At 40.2% G+C, this 15,456-nt stretch overlaps 1 protein-coding gene across 5 annotated transcripts in view; it reads right to left on the bottom strand.

Moving 5' to 3' along the window:
- Window positions 1-14,648: 14,648 nt before the first annotated feature.
- Window positions 14,649-15,456, bottom strand: part of adad1 (adenosine deaminase domain containing 1 (testis-specific)) — a 42,431-nt gene continuing 41,623 nt past the window's right edge. For 4 of the 5 annotated variants that reach the window (XM_035424586.1, XM_035424587.1, XM_035424584.1 and 1 more), the window contains exon 12: window positions 14,649-15,284. In XM_035424586.1, coding sequence (XP_035280477.1) covers window positions 15,171-15,284 — 114 coding nt within the window. In that variant the 3' untranslated portion in view covers window positions 14,649-15,170. The remainder of the gene's footprint in view (window positions 15,285-15,456) is intronic. The other variant, XM_035424588.1, reaches the window with a different exon arrangement.

The following is a 15,456-nucleotide window of genomic DNA, read 5'->3' on the forward strand; positions in this document are numbered from 1 at the left end:
GCTCGTATGAATAGCAGCTCACGTCACTGAATCCGTTTCAGCATTACAGATAAGAAGGTAGTGAACGGGGTTCCCAGATCACACGGCACACATCAGGGGGAATCCCCAGATTCACTGGCAGAGAGAGTTGCGTAACAGGTGTCCTACCTCTTCATTGGAAAGCAACCCAACAACCTCCAACCATTCTCCTGCCTAAATTTACAAGCTTTCCTGTGTATACATGATATTAGCCTACCAACATTTATTTAATAAATTTATTAATTAACTGATAAGCCTGCTGGTCAAAGCAATGAGTACGCTTCTTTTCTAACAGGAGGTGGTATTTGCATTTCAACCTGATGCCCGGAACGGCACCCTCCCCTCCTCTTCCATGCTCAAGAAAAGCCATTGTGACGGTTTGGACCGTTTCCGTTTCGTGGCAATTTGCCGCAGGTCACGATTCCCACATACCCTCATGGAAAATTAGGTCGCTTTCACATATAACCACTGCGATTGCTTTTTCCACACCATGGGCGGCCTAACCAGAAACTGAGCAAATCAGAGACCTTCAACTTGTACCCCTCCCAGGAGGAAGCTGACGGATGCTGTTGCTAGAGCAAGTTTGGGCAAGAGGTAGTGATAGACTCGAGCAGCCTACACTGAAGAACCAATGAATATACTGTATATTTCAATTCTTTTGAAAACGAAGTGATTTCATTTTCAACAGTTTTTAGCAAGTGAAAACACAATAGATTTTTTTAAAATTTAGCATTATGTTTAAAAGTGTATAGTAGCTACAGTTGAACTGACTATGAACACAATAATGTTCTTTTGTTTGATGCCAAAAGTGTGCACACTATATCTGTTGTTAATAATGACATTAGACACTGATTGTAAAGCAGCAGGGTCCCCCTATGCTATGCATCACATCATATATTAATTCAGCAGATGCTCTTATACAGAGATAATAACAACATTCACAGACAAACGTGTATATGTGACTAAATATATCACTGAAGCACTCAATGAAAATGAACTAATGCAAATAAACGCTAAAGAAAATGACATACGAAAGAAGTAAAGAATTAAAATTCATCACTCAATTGGTCAATTAAATCGGTTTATTATAGTATTTAAGTTAAAAATTAAATGCAGCCAGTGGTTCTCCAGGACTAAGGCTGGGGTCCCCTTGCTTAGTTTATGCCCACTGGTGTTCCAATTCCAAGTGCTGACCAACTGCTAAGACATACAGCCCATACATACAATTTTTGATATCAAGAATTTAAATTTAATTACGGATATCAAAATTTAATTTAATGATATCAACAAATGGATTTTCAACTAGTTAAAATTTTATTTCTGATATCAACAATTGGAATTTTGACTAGTTAAAATTGAATTCATGATATCAGAAATTGGTATTTTAACTAGTTTTGCCCTGATATTCAGGGTGCTTTGTAATCAGATGTCGCTTTAACTTGGCTGGCTTCATAGCTTCGTTCGCTAGCACCTGAAGACACATGACGCATTTTGGTCTCCCGTCGCTGTTCTCAATAAAACCAAACTCGATATGTCGTCATATTTTCTCAATTTAGCTAGTTTGGGCTTAGAATCACTTGACGATGTGGACTGACTCAAATATCTCTCCATGCTAGCCAGCTAGCTAGCTAGCTAATAAGCCAAGTTAAGCAGCAGCAGGAACAGTTCGTTGCGCCCTGAGTGAAGTGAGTGATTCATGACAGATTGACGTGATGTGTCACAATCACATCAGAGTTTCTATTGGCCCAAAGCTAACGTGGGAGTAACTTAATGGACACAATATGCTTGTTTTATTGTGCAGCTTGGCGCAAATGGTCCCCATCTGCAGATATGCACTTTTGATACAGCACAATTTTATAATTTATAGCTAATTATTTTGCGGGCCCCACTTTGAGAACCACTGGCTTAGAGATTAGCACTAGGTGAGCACCGTTTAAACAGGTAGGTTTTTTGTCTCTAATGGAAGACAGGTTTAGTGAACAAGACTAAACCAAAAGCTGAATGTGGCTGAATTCCCAATAGTGTGTGATTTTTTTTCTTTATTTGACATGCGTAGCGCGTTCAGAAATTTAATTGGCAAAACCAGCGCTCAGTCAGTGCCAAACCCAAGCACACTTTCACTGCCAGGACAAAACATTTAAACTCAGTCTCCAAACTCCCAGTGCTGAGGAAAAGGAGATATACCCTCTGCCAAGTCCTAACTTAGCGGTGTGCATTTCTGCCATCTGCATTTCAATGTGTTTTTTCCACTTTTCACAAATTCACCTGCTATGTGAATGTAAGGTCATTCTGTTTTATTTCCTTGTTTTTTTTTTCCAGGACTGGGTGTTTTCACTGAAACTTCATTCAAGCTGCAAGACAGGGTGAAACAACTGTTGAGCAACATGGCCCTAAAGCCACCACCATCATCACGCATGCACATGTACATGCAAATTCCACTATAACTTATGTAATGTAATGTAACTTAAGGCTCAGGGGAATGCTGAAAATAATGTAAAAGTTGTGTATGTCACTCTGGATAAGAGCGTCTGCTAAATGCCTGTAATGTAATGTAATGTAATGTAAAGATTAATTATTTGTAATAAAACAGAATTGTTAACAACAATTAGGTAACACTTTCTATGAACAGTCCTTCCTAAAAGCAATATGACTTCCAATACGACTCCTTCGTATGCTCAACATGACACTTTCATTTGCACGATATATAATTTTTATAATTCTTATGTCAATAGCCACAAATATTCAGGTGGTATGTGTTACATGTGATACGTCACTTGATGCATCAGCGGTGACACAATATACCTTATGAATATATGCAGTTATTGACATAAGCATTTATGAAGGCTTCTGTCAATAACCAACCTCCCCCAGTTATGAGTGGAACTTTATGAGAAAGTACAAAAAGATACCTGCCCACACACACAATGAGTGACCAGTCCTGTTCAGTAGGATTGTGACTCAGATCACATCATCCAAAAGGCCACTGAAGCCCATTTTCTTGTTACTTGTTCTGTTTCCCACAGGCTGTGGGCGAGCACACACTCATGCACATGTGCACACATACAAGCACACGCACACACACACTTGTTTCCTATCTATTTCCCTCATTGCTTTCAGCTCCATCACACATAGCATTTCAGAAAAAGAAAAAAGCTTTCACCAACACTGTCTGAGGGAAAGCTAACCTAAATTCGAGTGAAGGGGTATCTGACTGACTGTCAAAGAAGCATAACCCCTTTCCCTTTTGTAAGTGCAACCCACCAAAACCAACTTCCTGTTTTCTTTCTTCAGTAGTTAAAAGCATCACACGCTACTCTGACTACTCAGACTCCAGCCTCATGAAAAACCTCTGGTGCTTTCATGCAGCTGGACAAAATCAATATCATTTAATGTACAACACGCATATAAAACAGAATAAGACATAAACACTGAATAAACAGATTAATCAGACAATTAAAAGCACAGATAGCCACAAATCACAACAAGAATAGTAGTCAAAAGCATTGTGGTCCACTGCACAGAATTAGCCAACTGGAATTTAGGGAAATTCAGCTGGGATGATCACTAAAATATCCTAAATTGCCATTGGGCCCTTGAGCAAGGCCCTTAACCCAAAAGGCTGCTCCAGAGGCTTTACCCCTGTTTTTTCTCCATGGGCATCCTTGGAAAAGATAAACGTGTTGTCAATGAACGTTCCTTGGTTAAGTAAAGCATTTTTTTTAAATGCCAGTGCAGATATGCAAACTGGGATTTTGTTTCTAAAAATTTTCTTTTGGCAGGAGAGTTCAATACTGAAGTATTGAAATTCAGCCACAAGCTCTAAGTAAAATATGCCAAAGGCTCAAGCCTAGCGTGTTTGGCATGCAGGAATCCAGGGATAGTAAGACTGATCACCTGACTGCTGGGGGTCCTGTCAAAGCCACAGAGCTCAAATCTCCATCTTCACTAAACTGAGCAAGTCTGACTTGTCCCATTTCCAAGCCTCCGACAGTTTCCATTAATGGACTGATCACATTCTGGAGTTTATTTTATTTTAGCTTCAGTGTATGTTTTCCATTGGCCCAGACAGTTTATGTGTGAAATGGAGGATATTGCGTACTCTTGGGTCTCCCCTCCAAATTGTTTGACCCCGCTCCTGATCGGCAATTGCTTCTGGCAACTCAACAACCATGCCCCCCTTTCCCATTTGACCATGTATTGTTACTGGTGGAAGTGTAGTACTGTCACTCGAGTAACAAAGTCAAAACAAATAATAATAATTTTTGCAATGTGGACATAAACCACCTGTATATTGCTCGTTTGAGTTTGTGCTCCCTCAAAAATTTTGGGTGCACTGCAGTCCTGCTCTCTGGGTTCCTGATCTAAAGCAATAAGTTTCACTTCACATAACTCCAATGCAGTTTGTACAGTGATGATATATTTCCAAAGCCTGTACATATGAACAGATTACATTTATTAACATTTATTTAATTCAATTCAATTTTATTTGTATTGCACTTTTTACAAAGGGCATTGCCACAAAGCAGCTTTACAGACTTTGCAGAGATCCAAGCCTGAGCACACCTAGGGCGACAGTGGCAAGGAAAAATTCCTCAGCTGGTAATGGGGAGAAACCTTGAGCATAGCCTGACTCAGGTCTTTTTAATCAGAAAATTTGTTTTGAATCTTTCATCTTATCTAAAAGATAGTTGCTGAGAACAAGATGAGTTATTGGTCACGTTGGATGTATAAAATGTATATACTACATTACATTACATTTATTTAGCAGACATTTATTTGGCAGACTTGTATGCCCCATGACATTAGCGCTCTCACATTATCTTGGTGTAGAATTTCCAAAGAGTTTTTAATAACACTTACTGAATTTATTCTTTCAAATAAATTTTTCAAATGTTCTGATGCCTACTGCCTTCAATCTAAGGGCACAGCTATGGGTAGTGCTTTTGCTCCTTCATGTGCATGCCTTTTGATGGGCCTCTGGGAGGATAAACTTGCAAATCATTCTGTAAATCCTTTTCATTGTAAAACTGACTTATGGAAAAGATCCACAAATTATATTCTATGTACATTGAAAGGTACTACAAGTGAACTGAAAGACTTTTATGACTACCTAAATGCTACAGTACAACCAATTACCTCTCCTTCACTAGATTACAGCAACAGCATCCAGTCTCTTGAGACCACAACCTATCGTAAACTGTTGAATAGCAATACCTTGTTAAGGGCTAATAGTAATCACCCTAAGGATTTGAACAGCAATATCCCTGTAGAGCAATTTTCAAGAACGCACAGAAATTACAGCACCAACAAAGAATTCCAGTCTAAATCTACATAATTAATGGAACATTTCGAACATTTCAATGACACACATCTCCACAGTCGTCAGAGAGAAAGGCAGACAGATAGGAAATCCCAATTAGCCAGACAGTATAAAGTTCAAACCCACTGAATTCTTTTCAACAGAATTCTCACATACCAAGTGTATTATTTTAAAACATGGGAATATACACTATATGACCAAAATTATCTGGACATCCCTTAGTCTGGAGCAGTTTTTCATGCTTTGGGCTAGGCCCCCTAGTTCCAGTGAAGACAAATCATAATGCTGCACCATACAATCACTTTCATGACGATTCTGTGCTTCCCCAACAGTTTGACAATGCCCCTTGGGCACATAGCAAGGTACATATAGATATGGTTTTTGAGAACAAGGTGGAAGAACTTCACTGGTCTGCACAGAGCCCTGACCTCAACCACATCCAATTGGAAAGCCAACTGCGAGCCAGCCCTAAGTGGAGATTGTTCTAGCAGCAAAAGGTGGACCAACTGCATATTAATGCCCATGATTTTGAATGAGATGATGGATGTCAGGCGTCCACATACTTTTGGCCATGTAGTGTACTTAAAAGTGATTCAGCCTTGCAGAAAATTATCTTAATCCCTCCTCTAATTGAAATTAGGCACTCTCATTACTTGAGTGATTGCCTTGTCCATGAGTTCCTCATGGTTATTGAACCAACCCCTTGGTTTTTAATCCTTGTGGTCATTGTGCACAATGCTCCAATTTTACAAACACAAAACATTTCACGTATCCACACACTGGTAAAAAGTATATAATAAAATATTTTTTAAAACTGTAATAGAACTCAAACGATCTCTGAAAGTTTTTCATTTCAGAGCACAAACCATTGGAACAAAAAACTTTGATTATGCCATCGCACATCATTATGTTCAAGCAAATCATAGCTCTGTTGCCTCTTTGCTTTTTTGAGGCAATGAAAAAATCAGCCTGTCCTTTAGAGGACACATTGTGAATCATCTTTTCCGTAGAAAACCATTTCGGATTTATACCCTCAATATGGTTGAACCCTGGGATTGCACCAATAAAGGGCTCATTTTGCATTTGTGTGCTCCAGACCTTTTCCTTTTGGGCACTATATTAAATTTGTATAGGTGAACTCAAGATGAAAACGCCACCCTGTTTTACCTTTTTATTTTACCTATGCAGACTAAGGCTCTCTTCATTGTATCAAATCTGATGAAGGCCAAGTGTGGGGTGAAACACCTTTTTTTAACTTGAGGAAAAATAAAGCAACATGTTCACAGATTGCCAGGCTCTACTTTTCATTTTTTCTTTAAATTTGGTACCCAAAATGGGGCTGGGAATCTTCAGTTCCCAGCCCAGTTTGGAATGGCCAGGCGTTTGAACCACAGCTGCATTCATGCTGCGAACCCTACTGCCAATTCTGGACTGCGTAGACGTCTGCGCCTCCCCTCCGAAACACGTGGCGTCGCCAGCTGTGGAGTCACATGGAGACCTTTCATATGCAGCTTGAGGGGGTCACTGGATAGCAAGGAACACAGATCCCTGACCAAATGAGCTCTTCCATATTCTGGGTGACGCAATGGGTAATATTCAATTCAATTCATTTTTATTTGTATAGAGCTTTTTACAGAGTACTGTCACAAAGACACTTTACAAAGTAGCAAGACAAGAGACAGAGCAAAAAGAGCAAACAGAGCAAACACCAGGCCTGAACCCCCAACTAGAAAGTACATGAGGTAAAAAAAAAACTCCCAGTTGGGAGAAACCCTTAAAGAGTGGTGTGAAAAAACTCCCCGTTGGGAAGAAATCTTGAGAGGAACCCAGCTATAGAGGGGGAGCCCATTCTCCACTGGCATGGAGAATGGAATGTAGCAGAAATGCTACATGGGATGTATCAAAGCAAATAAAATGAATTAAGCAGGTTTACAGTTGAGGTGATAGCCAACAGGAATATTCGAAGACCAAATTGTTACGTTCAGTATAATGCAGTTTAGAGGAGCCGGGTGATAGATCTGGAACTCCAGGCTGTGTCAAGGAATGGGCAGGAGAGGAACAGGGCTGAAGCAGTCCATGACCATGGAGTGAGGGACAGGGCTGGAGCAATCCCATGGACTCAGGGTGAGGGCGAGGTAAGGGATGGGAGCCCCATGGAAAGAGAAACAGAGAAGAAATGTTAGACACTATAAAGATTGTCAACACACAGTGAATTTATGTGTATGTAATGCCACTATTATGCTGAGGCTGAGCAACCTAGCGTGTCAGCATAATATCTGATGTGAGGGCACACTTGTGGACATGGTTGTAAACTATCAGATATAGGTGTAAACCATCGTATATGGGTGTAAACTATCAGATATGAGTGTAAACCATCGTATATGGGTATAAACTATTGTAGGTGAATGTAAACAAGTGAATACGAGTGTAAACTAACAGTTGTGACTTTAAACTGTATTGGATATGCACGTTAACTGGGCTTGTGTTTTCTGGGAAAGATAATGCTTAAAATTGAAAAAAAAAAACAAAAGTATATTTGGACAGGGACGAAAAGTGAAAAAAGAAACCTCAAGTCATCAAATAAAGATAAATTCATAACAAAACAGTATATCAATTATTATCAATATTATTGTTTTCCATTATTGTCTCGTTATTCTATCATTGTTCCCACCTGTGTCTTGTTATCCTCTCCTTTTCTGGTTTGATTGTTCTTTGAGTTCACCTGTGTCTTGTTACCCCTGTCTATTTAAGTTCTTTGTCCCCTTGACTCGGGTGCTGGTTCCTTGTGTTTGTTTCTGACCGTATGTACCTGCCCGTGTTTTTGACCTGCTTGTGCGTTTCTGCCTTTGTCTCCGCTTGTGCTTCTGCTGTTTGTTTTCTGTACTTGTGAAGTTCTGTTTTTTTTGTTTTCGTTATATGCCCCTCGTGGCTCTTTGTTTGTTCTATTTTTTGTTAGTGAAGTCTTTATTTGTATCAACAATTTTGAGTTTCATGTTTTTTCCCACTCCCACCCCACTTTTTGCGCCTGGGTCCTAACCCCCGTACCGTGACATGGAGTTTGTGCAACCTGCACAAACACAATCATTTACCATGATGATACACGGTGAAATGCAATATAAAACTACTGAAAAAAAGACCAACTCACTATATCACGACCGCTCAGACTCACTACCACCTACTTCTGCACATTGGGCTAAGGCAGAGCCAGTGAGCCACTCCCTTCTGTTACGTAATATGACGCGATGTTGAGGAAAAAAAAGGCGTTGCTCAAAACGGCCACTAGTTCCTCTGAATTTGTGCCCTTAGCCTATGTTTTGTAAAAATGATTCAATCCTGCATTAACTTGTCAAATGGTCATTTTCAGACAAGGTTAAGTATACATTTCGTAAAAAATTTAACCTGCAAGATGCTCTTTAAGGTAATTTCAGTATCGTTACGTACCAAGTATCGAATCAGTATCGTTTAAGTTTCAAGTATTGTTTCAGTATCGAGTATCGTGATTCTAAACCTGGTATCGGTATCGAAGTCAAAATTTTGGTATCGTGACAACACCATTTTGTAACAGAGAACTCTCTCTTTATCAAAACCTGAGGACTGCCTTTCAGCACTGTAAAGAGTAGCCTATGTTTTCCTTTTGGGGTCTGATAAGTGGCACACTTCTGTAAACTGCCCAACAGTAACAGAGAGGAACTTTGTGATTTGGGGGGGGAAGATACACAGCAGTCCGGGGTCCGAAAGTGAACCACTGTGGTTGCCCTTTCACCACTATGAAAAAAGCATTTCACATGCATTAAAAAACCATCCAGGTCAGAAAGTGGAATGCTTCATAATGTTCATGATGAACACCAACCACATGTTTTTTTCACAATGTGTGCATTCTGTGCAATGAGAGTGGGACAATGTTGGGCCGAGCGGAAAGTTTCCCCCACCCCCCTCCCTATGAGAAATCAGGAAGATGACGCTGTGAGCGCTTTAACCTCACAGCCCTATCTGAGTCGGCCAGAAGAGGGATTTTACCATCCTCAAAAATTTCTTGCTCCTCCCTACCTAACAGTTAGGTAATACCTAAACTTTTAGTTCTGCCCATCCCACTGTTTTTCCACTGTCAGGTGTATAAATACAGGCTGCTCCCCTTCTAGAAACACAAATACCAAGTGGTGACCCTCCCAACGCCTAGAAGAGAACAGCTAGTCTTCCAGAATACACCATGAAGAGCCTCACAGGGATTGCCATTTTGCTGCTCACCCTGTCAACCTGCCTGCAAGGGAAGCCAATCAAAGAGCTCTCCATATGGTTTAAGAAATTAAATGACATAAGCTGCGTAAGTAATACCCTTGCCTGTGTGTGTGTGTGTGTGTGTATAAATATACTTTTTTGTGTCCACATTTTTTACTTATTTCCTTATTCATTTCAGAAAGAAGCTGTGGAGCTGTACACTCCTGTAAATGTAGAGGTATGCTTTGCTTTTCTTTCTTGTGTATATGTTCATTATAAAAAGTCAGTTACGGTGTAACTTCAACCATGCGGCGGCAGCAGCAAACAGGCTGGTTCAGCCCAGCACACGTGCAAACTCTGTGGAACAGAAGAGTGCCGCAGGAAACATACCATGCGTATCTCAGTCTAAGAGAGAAAAACCTCAAGGCCCACGACTTCTCTCTGGTGCACGTGCTGGCGCTCACTGGCCGCTCTGAGGGAAACAGGAGCATTCTGGCATTCTGGTGGTGCTGAATCGTTTTTTGCTCTCTCCGTTGCAGGAACACTGCCGCAGGGATGCTATGGAAAGCTTCCGAGAAGGACTGCGCACACTCTCATACAAATGCAGTGAGGATCTGAAGCAGGGAGATGGCATGAAAACCATCGAAGCCCTCTACATGTTTTTGGAGGCAGGACCAATGGTGTGTATAAATGCCCCCCCCCCCCACTACAGTGTATATTTCGATGACTGAAGGGGGTAAACCATGTACATCTTCACACTATAAAAAGTGTGTGTGTATGTGTGTTTTATATTTCAAAAAAGGTCAGAACACATATTTTTTAATTATTTGCAAACTACACTCAAGATTAATAGAATCAGGCCTTGTTGCAGTAATAGACTTGCTTACTGTCAGTGTGTGCAAATTTGTTTCTGCAAACCTACAGCCCTCAAAAAGCCACAGCACAAAAACAACCTTTCATGAGCTTCCTCTCAACCAGTTACTGTAGTAACCAACACATGTCTCTCCATCTCTTTCTCTCTCTAGCAGACGAGCAAGCCTACGGGTAGGTCTGCCTGTGAGGTGAACCGAAAGATGCCCTTCCAGGACTTCAGGGAGCAACTCATACGCCTGATACAGCAGGTGAACAGCCAGTAAAGAGGTCCATTCCACTAGAACCAGAACCAGAACCTAATCTCAGGAAGTTATGGACCATTGATTTCATCACCAGAAAAGAGCATTCCCTTGGACATCAATGTTCTGCACACACATACACATACACGCACGCACACAGGCACACACACAACACCTGGGTCAAATGATTGTTTGAAATACTTTAACTTTTATTTTGAGTTCATATTCATGATACTGACAGGGAAATGCCAAACTGCTGGCTGGATAACATGTGCCCCCGTTGATTTTAACTGCACTGTCTTTAAAAATTTGTATTTATTTTTTATAACTGGTTTTTATTTTGTTGTTATTCCTGAACTTTAAGTACTTTAGCTTTGTATTGATAAAGTAAAATTCCAGGGTTGAGTTCTGCAGTGTTGGAATGCTTGTTTTTATCTTGTGAGACAACACATGCCCCAAATATTCTCTTGAAATACTCTTTCCTGAAAGCTACTCCTTGAATGTGTTTTAACATAAGCTCTACTAGTACCAAAATAATTAACTGTTTATTTATTTATTTATTTATTTATTTATAACCTATTTACCATTGCTTTTGACTGTGACAAGATTGACAGGGATGAAGCACTGGAATAAAAACATGTTAAGAATTCATAATTGGGTGTTCTTGCTTTTTACATTAAGGATGTTACGGAAACCATAACAGTCAAATGTTTATATTGCAAACCTCCTTTTTTGGATGTGAGTGTGATAAGCATTTGAAGATGATTGCTGTGTAAACTTTTACACGGGTGAAATCTGAGCATGCTCTACAGGGGTATTCCCCAGTAATGACCACAGCCCTCAGATTGGGGCAGATGAGTGATGGAGGAAGGTTTTGGTATTAATACGCACCCCCACAAACGATGAAAAATTTATTCCAGTCTGGATGCACTATCATGACTTGCTACAAAATACCATCACACAACTTTGTCCTTAACTTTTATTAACAATCTTTAGAAACTACATGTATACCATGTCTGCTGCTAAAGACATTATACATTGATGAGAAGTACACCCTCTTTCAGTTCTATGGTTTTTACATATTAGGACATGACTAACCCTCTCCAAGTCCTCATTTTCATTATACAAATTTTTAAAATATCAGAAAGAAATCACACTGCAGGGCAGGTTCAGAGTTTCATTCCAGGCAGAAACTTTGATGAGTCACCTGGACGCTTTACCAAGCACAGACCATTTAAAAAGATTTTAATTAATTTTTTTATTTACCAAGAACAACATTTTTAATATATTTTATTTCAGTACAGCCTCAGAGATCTGAACCCTTTGGGAATGGGTGTTTTATGGAAATTATTTTGTAATTTTTAAAGTGAAGTCCAAGCACTCATTGAACGGTCACTTGTATTACTACATTTTTTGAAAAAAATAATCTGTCAATTTTTAGCTAGAAATATTTTTATAGGCTACATTAAAACCAATAATCACAACAGTGGGAAAGGGGCTTTAGAGGATATTACAGGAACATTATTTTTTTTCTTTCATTGGCTTTTGTAAAGGGGCAACACAATAATCAACGCACTCACATATGCATGCATGCATGCACACACACATTAATGCAAACACAAGTGCACGTGTGTACACACACACACACACACGCATGCACGAACCACAAGAACTGCTCATCAGAATCAGGTCAGGCGCAGTTTGCATGGGAATAATTTATTCACCAGTATGAGCAATGACATCACCAATATGAGCAATGACATCATCAGGATGCACAAAAGCTTCAGGAAAGGCCCTGAAACCCACATCAGTGTAAATCAGTGGTTCTCAAACACAGTCCTGTGGCACCACTATGTATGCTGGTTTTCATATCAACCTCAACTGGATTCCCAGAATTTTAGCAAGCTGTTTATTTTTCTTATGAAGATGTGTGCACCCACACTGGCCCTTTCTGGATAAGACAGGGGACCCCAGCTCTAATACATGAAAAGCACCTAATTAAGAAAAATAAACACAAAATTCTGGAATTGCAGTTGAAGTTGGAATGAAAACCAGCATACACAGCGTTACCCCAGGACCGAGTTTGAGGACCACTGGTGAAAATTATGCTGTTTTAAAGTTCATTAGCAAATGTATACACATTTTCAATACAACACAAAACATGCAATTACTGAACCAAACAGCAACAAAACCAGCCTGAGGAACACACACGTGTGTACACACAAGCACACATACGTGACCATGGGAGGGATTCCTCTCCACCAATCATCGGAACAGGTGCCGATATCCACGCGGGGGTCTCCATAACGCTGGAGTCCAGCTGTAGCCTGAGTGGATCTACATAAAAGCACAAAAGCTAGTTAAATCAAGCACACCATCAGGCAAGAACTGCAAAATAACTTGCACAGGAAACCAACGTTTCCTGTAACCAGGCAAACTCGGGTCACAAGCAATAGTTTCAGCAACATGAAAGCACCACAGTGATCACTTCATCAACAAATCTCTCATGAAAACACGAACTGAGACAAACATCATGCCCATTGAGAGAAGATCCTATTTGCACTATTGGAATGCAAAGATTTCTGGGCCAAAACCTTCACTGTGCTTCAAAAGTGCATACCGCTGAGAGACCAATGTGCAATTTCCAATCGTGCTCAGACTACTACACTTATCACAACTGCCACTATAGGTTCAGCACAGCACATTAAACATGTTTTCCTTCAAAGCACATGATGTTGCCACTTGTTTTCACACAACGGTCAGGAAGTTGGGTAGGAATACAGCTCCTGTGCAGTTCAGCAGGGGAACCACAAGCACCAAATCAACCAGCAGGGGTCAGTGGTGCAAGATGAGACACTGTCTCCCCGGGTCGACCAAAACCCTCCGGCTTCTGAGAGATGCTAGGGCCAATTGTACATTGTTCCACGGGATTGGACGCCACAGTCGGCACTGTACCTGGTGCCTCTAACTCCATGACCAGTTCCTTTGCTGTTGCCTTGGGGTTCAGTTGAACCTTTCAGACCAAAAGTTTGTTCAGCCCTGGGAGTTCATTTGTGTCTCCTTCCTGAATGATGCAGTGTCTGCGTGGTCCCAAGATTTTTATATTTGCATACAATTGTTTGTACAGATGCTCGTGGTACCTTAAGTTTTTTGGAAATTGCTCCTAATGAGGAACCGGACTTGTGGAGGTCCACAATTTGTTTTTCTGAGGTCTTGGCTGAGTTGCTTGGATTTTCCTGTGGTAGCAAGGGCAAAAAGGCAGTGGTTCTAAAGGTAGGCCCTTAAATACAGCCATAGTTGCCAATTAACTCCCAATTAACTCCTAATTATGACAATTGGCCAATCAGAAGCTCCTAAAAGGTCATTACATCAATTTCTTGAATCTTCCAGACTGTTTACAGAGACAGTCAACTTGGTGTATGTAAACTTTTGACCTACTGGAATTCTGATATAGTGAATTAAAGCTGAAATAAATCTGTCTCTAATCGATTGTTTAAAAATTACTTCTGATGTGAGCAAAGTAGATTCCTTAATTGACTTGCCAAAAGAAATGTATGGTAACATGAAATATGCAGAGTTGTGAAAAACTGAGTTTGAATAGACTAGGTGTATGTAAACCTTTGGCCTCAACTGCAGTTAAATAATACAAAACAAACAGTTCTTTCTTAAACCAGAATAACTGAAACAAGACAATCATTCTGCAGTGTGTTTCACAATATTTTTCATTTAATGCTTCAAGAAGGCAAACTTTACAGGAAAACAATGCTTTTCTAAATTTTATTTTAATTATAATATATGATTTATTGTACGTTTATATTGAAGTGCTAATTCAAAGACTGAGGGAGGCCACAAAGAACTGCAAATAACAAAATTTTTCTAAATAACTAAACTTATCTTTTCACACTAACAAACTGAGCAGAAGCAACTTGTGTGGTAATTACTAATCATGACAGAGTCAATTGCTTACAAGCCAGGAAATTTTGACATAAGCGTTTTATAAAAATAACAGCATGAACTCAGAACACAGTTTCATAACCTTGATTTTTGGCTTCTCTCACAGCGGTCTCTGTCGGGGACTGACACGGACCGAACAGAACAGAAGAATCTCGAGTCTATCAAAACCACACCTGGATCAAATGCATATCTGAAATACTTTAACCAATGGAAACAATTTCAGAGGATTACTGACCATTTTAAAAGAAAACATCTATTTTCCCCAATAATCACACCAAAACTCGTTATCATTCAATGGTGTTTTTAAACCAGAGTTAAATTATTTCAAACAAATACTTGATCCAGGTGTGATTCCAACAGCAATTCAGTTCACATGCAATACATAAGCTGGTCACATGCCAGAGTCACAAATTTTTGTTAAATGACAGGACTGTTACAAATTGCGTTTATCCAACTCCAGCCCAGATGGGGCTGCAGCGTCTGCAGGTTTAACGTTTCTGCTGATCTGACCAGTCTAACAAGACAGCAGGCACTCTGTAGTTGCGATCCCCTCACATGCAGAAGTGGTCACTGACTGGGGATTTGACTGGCCAAGAGCCATAGCCCTTCTGTGAGAGGTAGGACTTGAGCACGTTCTTGGCCTCCTGGTATGGCTTTGCCATCATCTGAAAAAGAAAACACAGGGTTTCACTTGTGTAAGTTTCATGCTTTGAAGCCTTTTTCCAGTGGTGATTTAACAATGAAGGCAGAACATTGAGGGATTTATTTCAGCACAGCAGTCAGGGATACATAGATTCTACAGGGTCCAGATGGCGCCGCGGATGGCTGCCTCGGTGT

Source organism: Anguilla anguilla, chromosome 7, assembly GCF_013347855.1.
Source record: "Anguilla anguilla isolate fAngAng1 chromosome 7, fAngAng1.pri, whole genome shotgun sequence".
Lineage (NCBI taxonomy): Eukaryota > Metazoa > Chordata > Actinopteri > Anguilliformes > Anguillidae > Anguilla > Anguilla anguilla.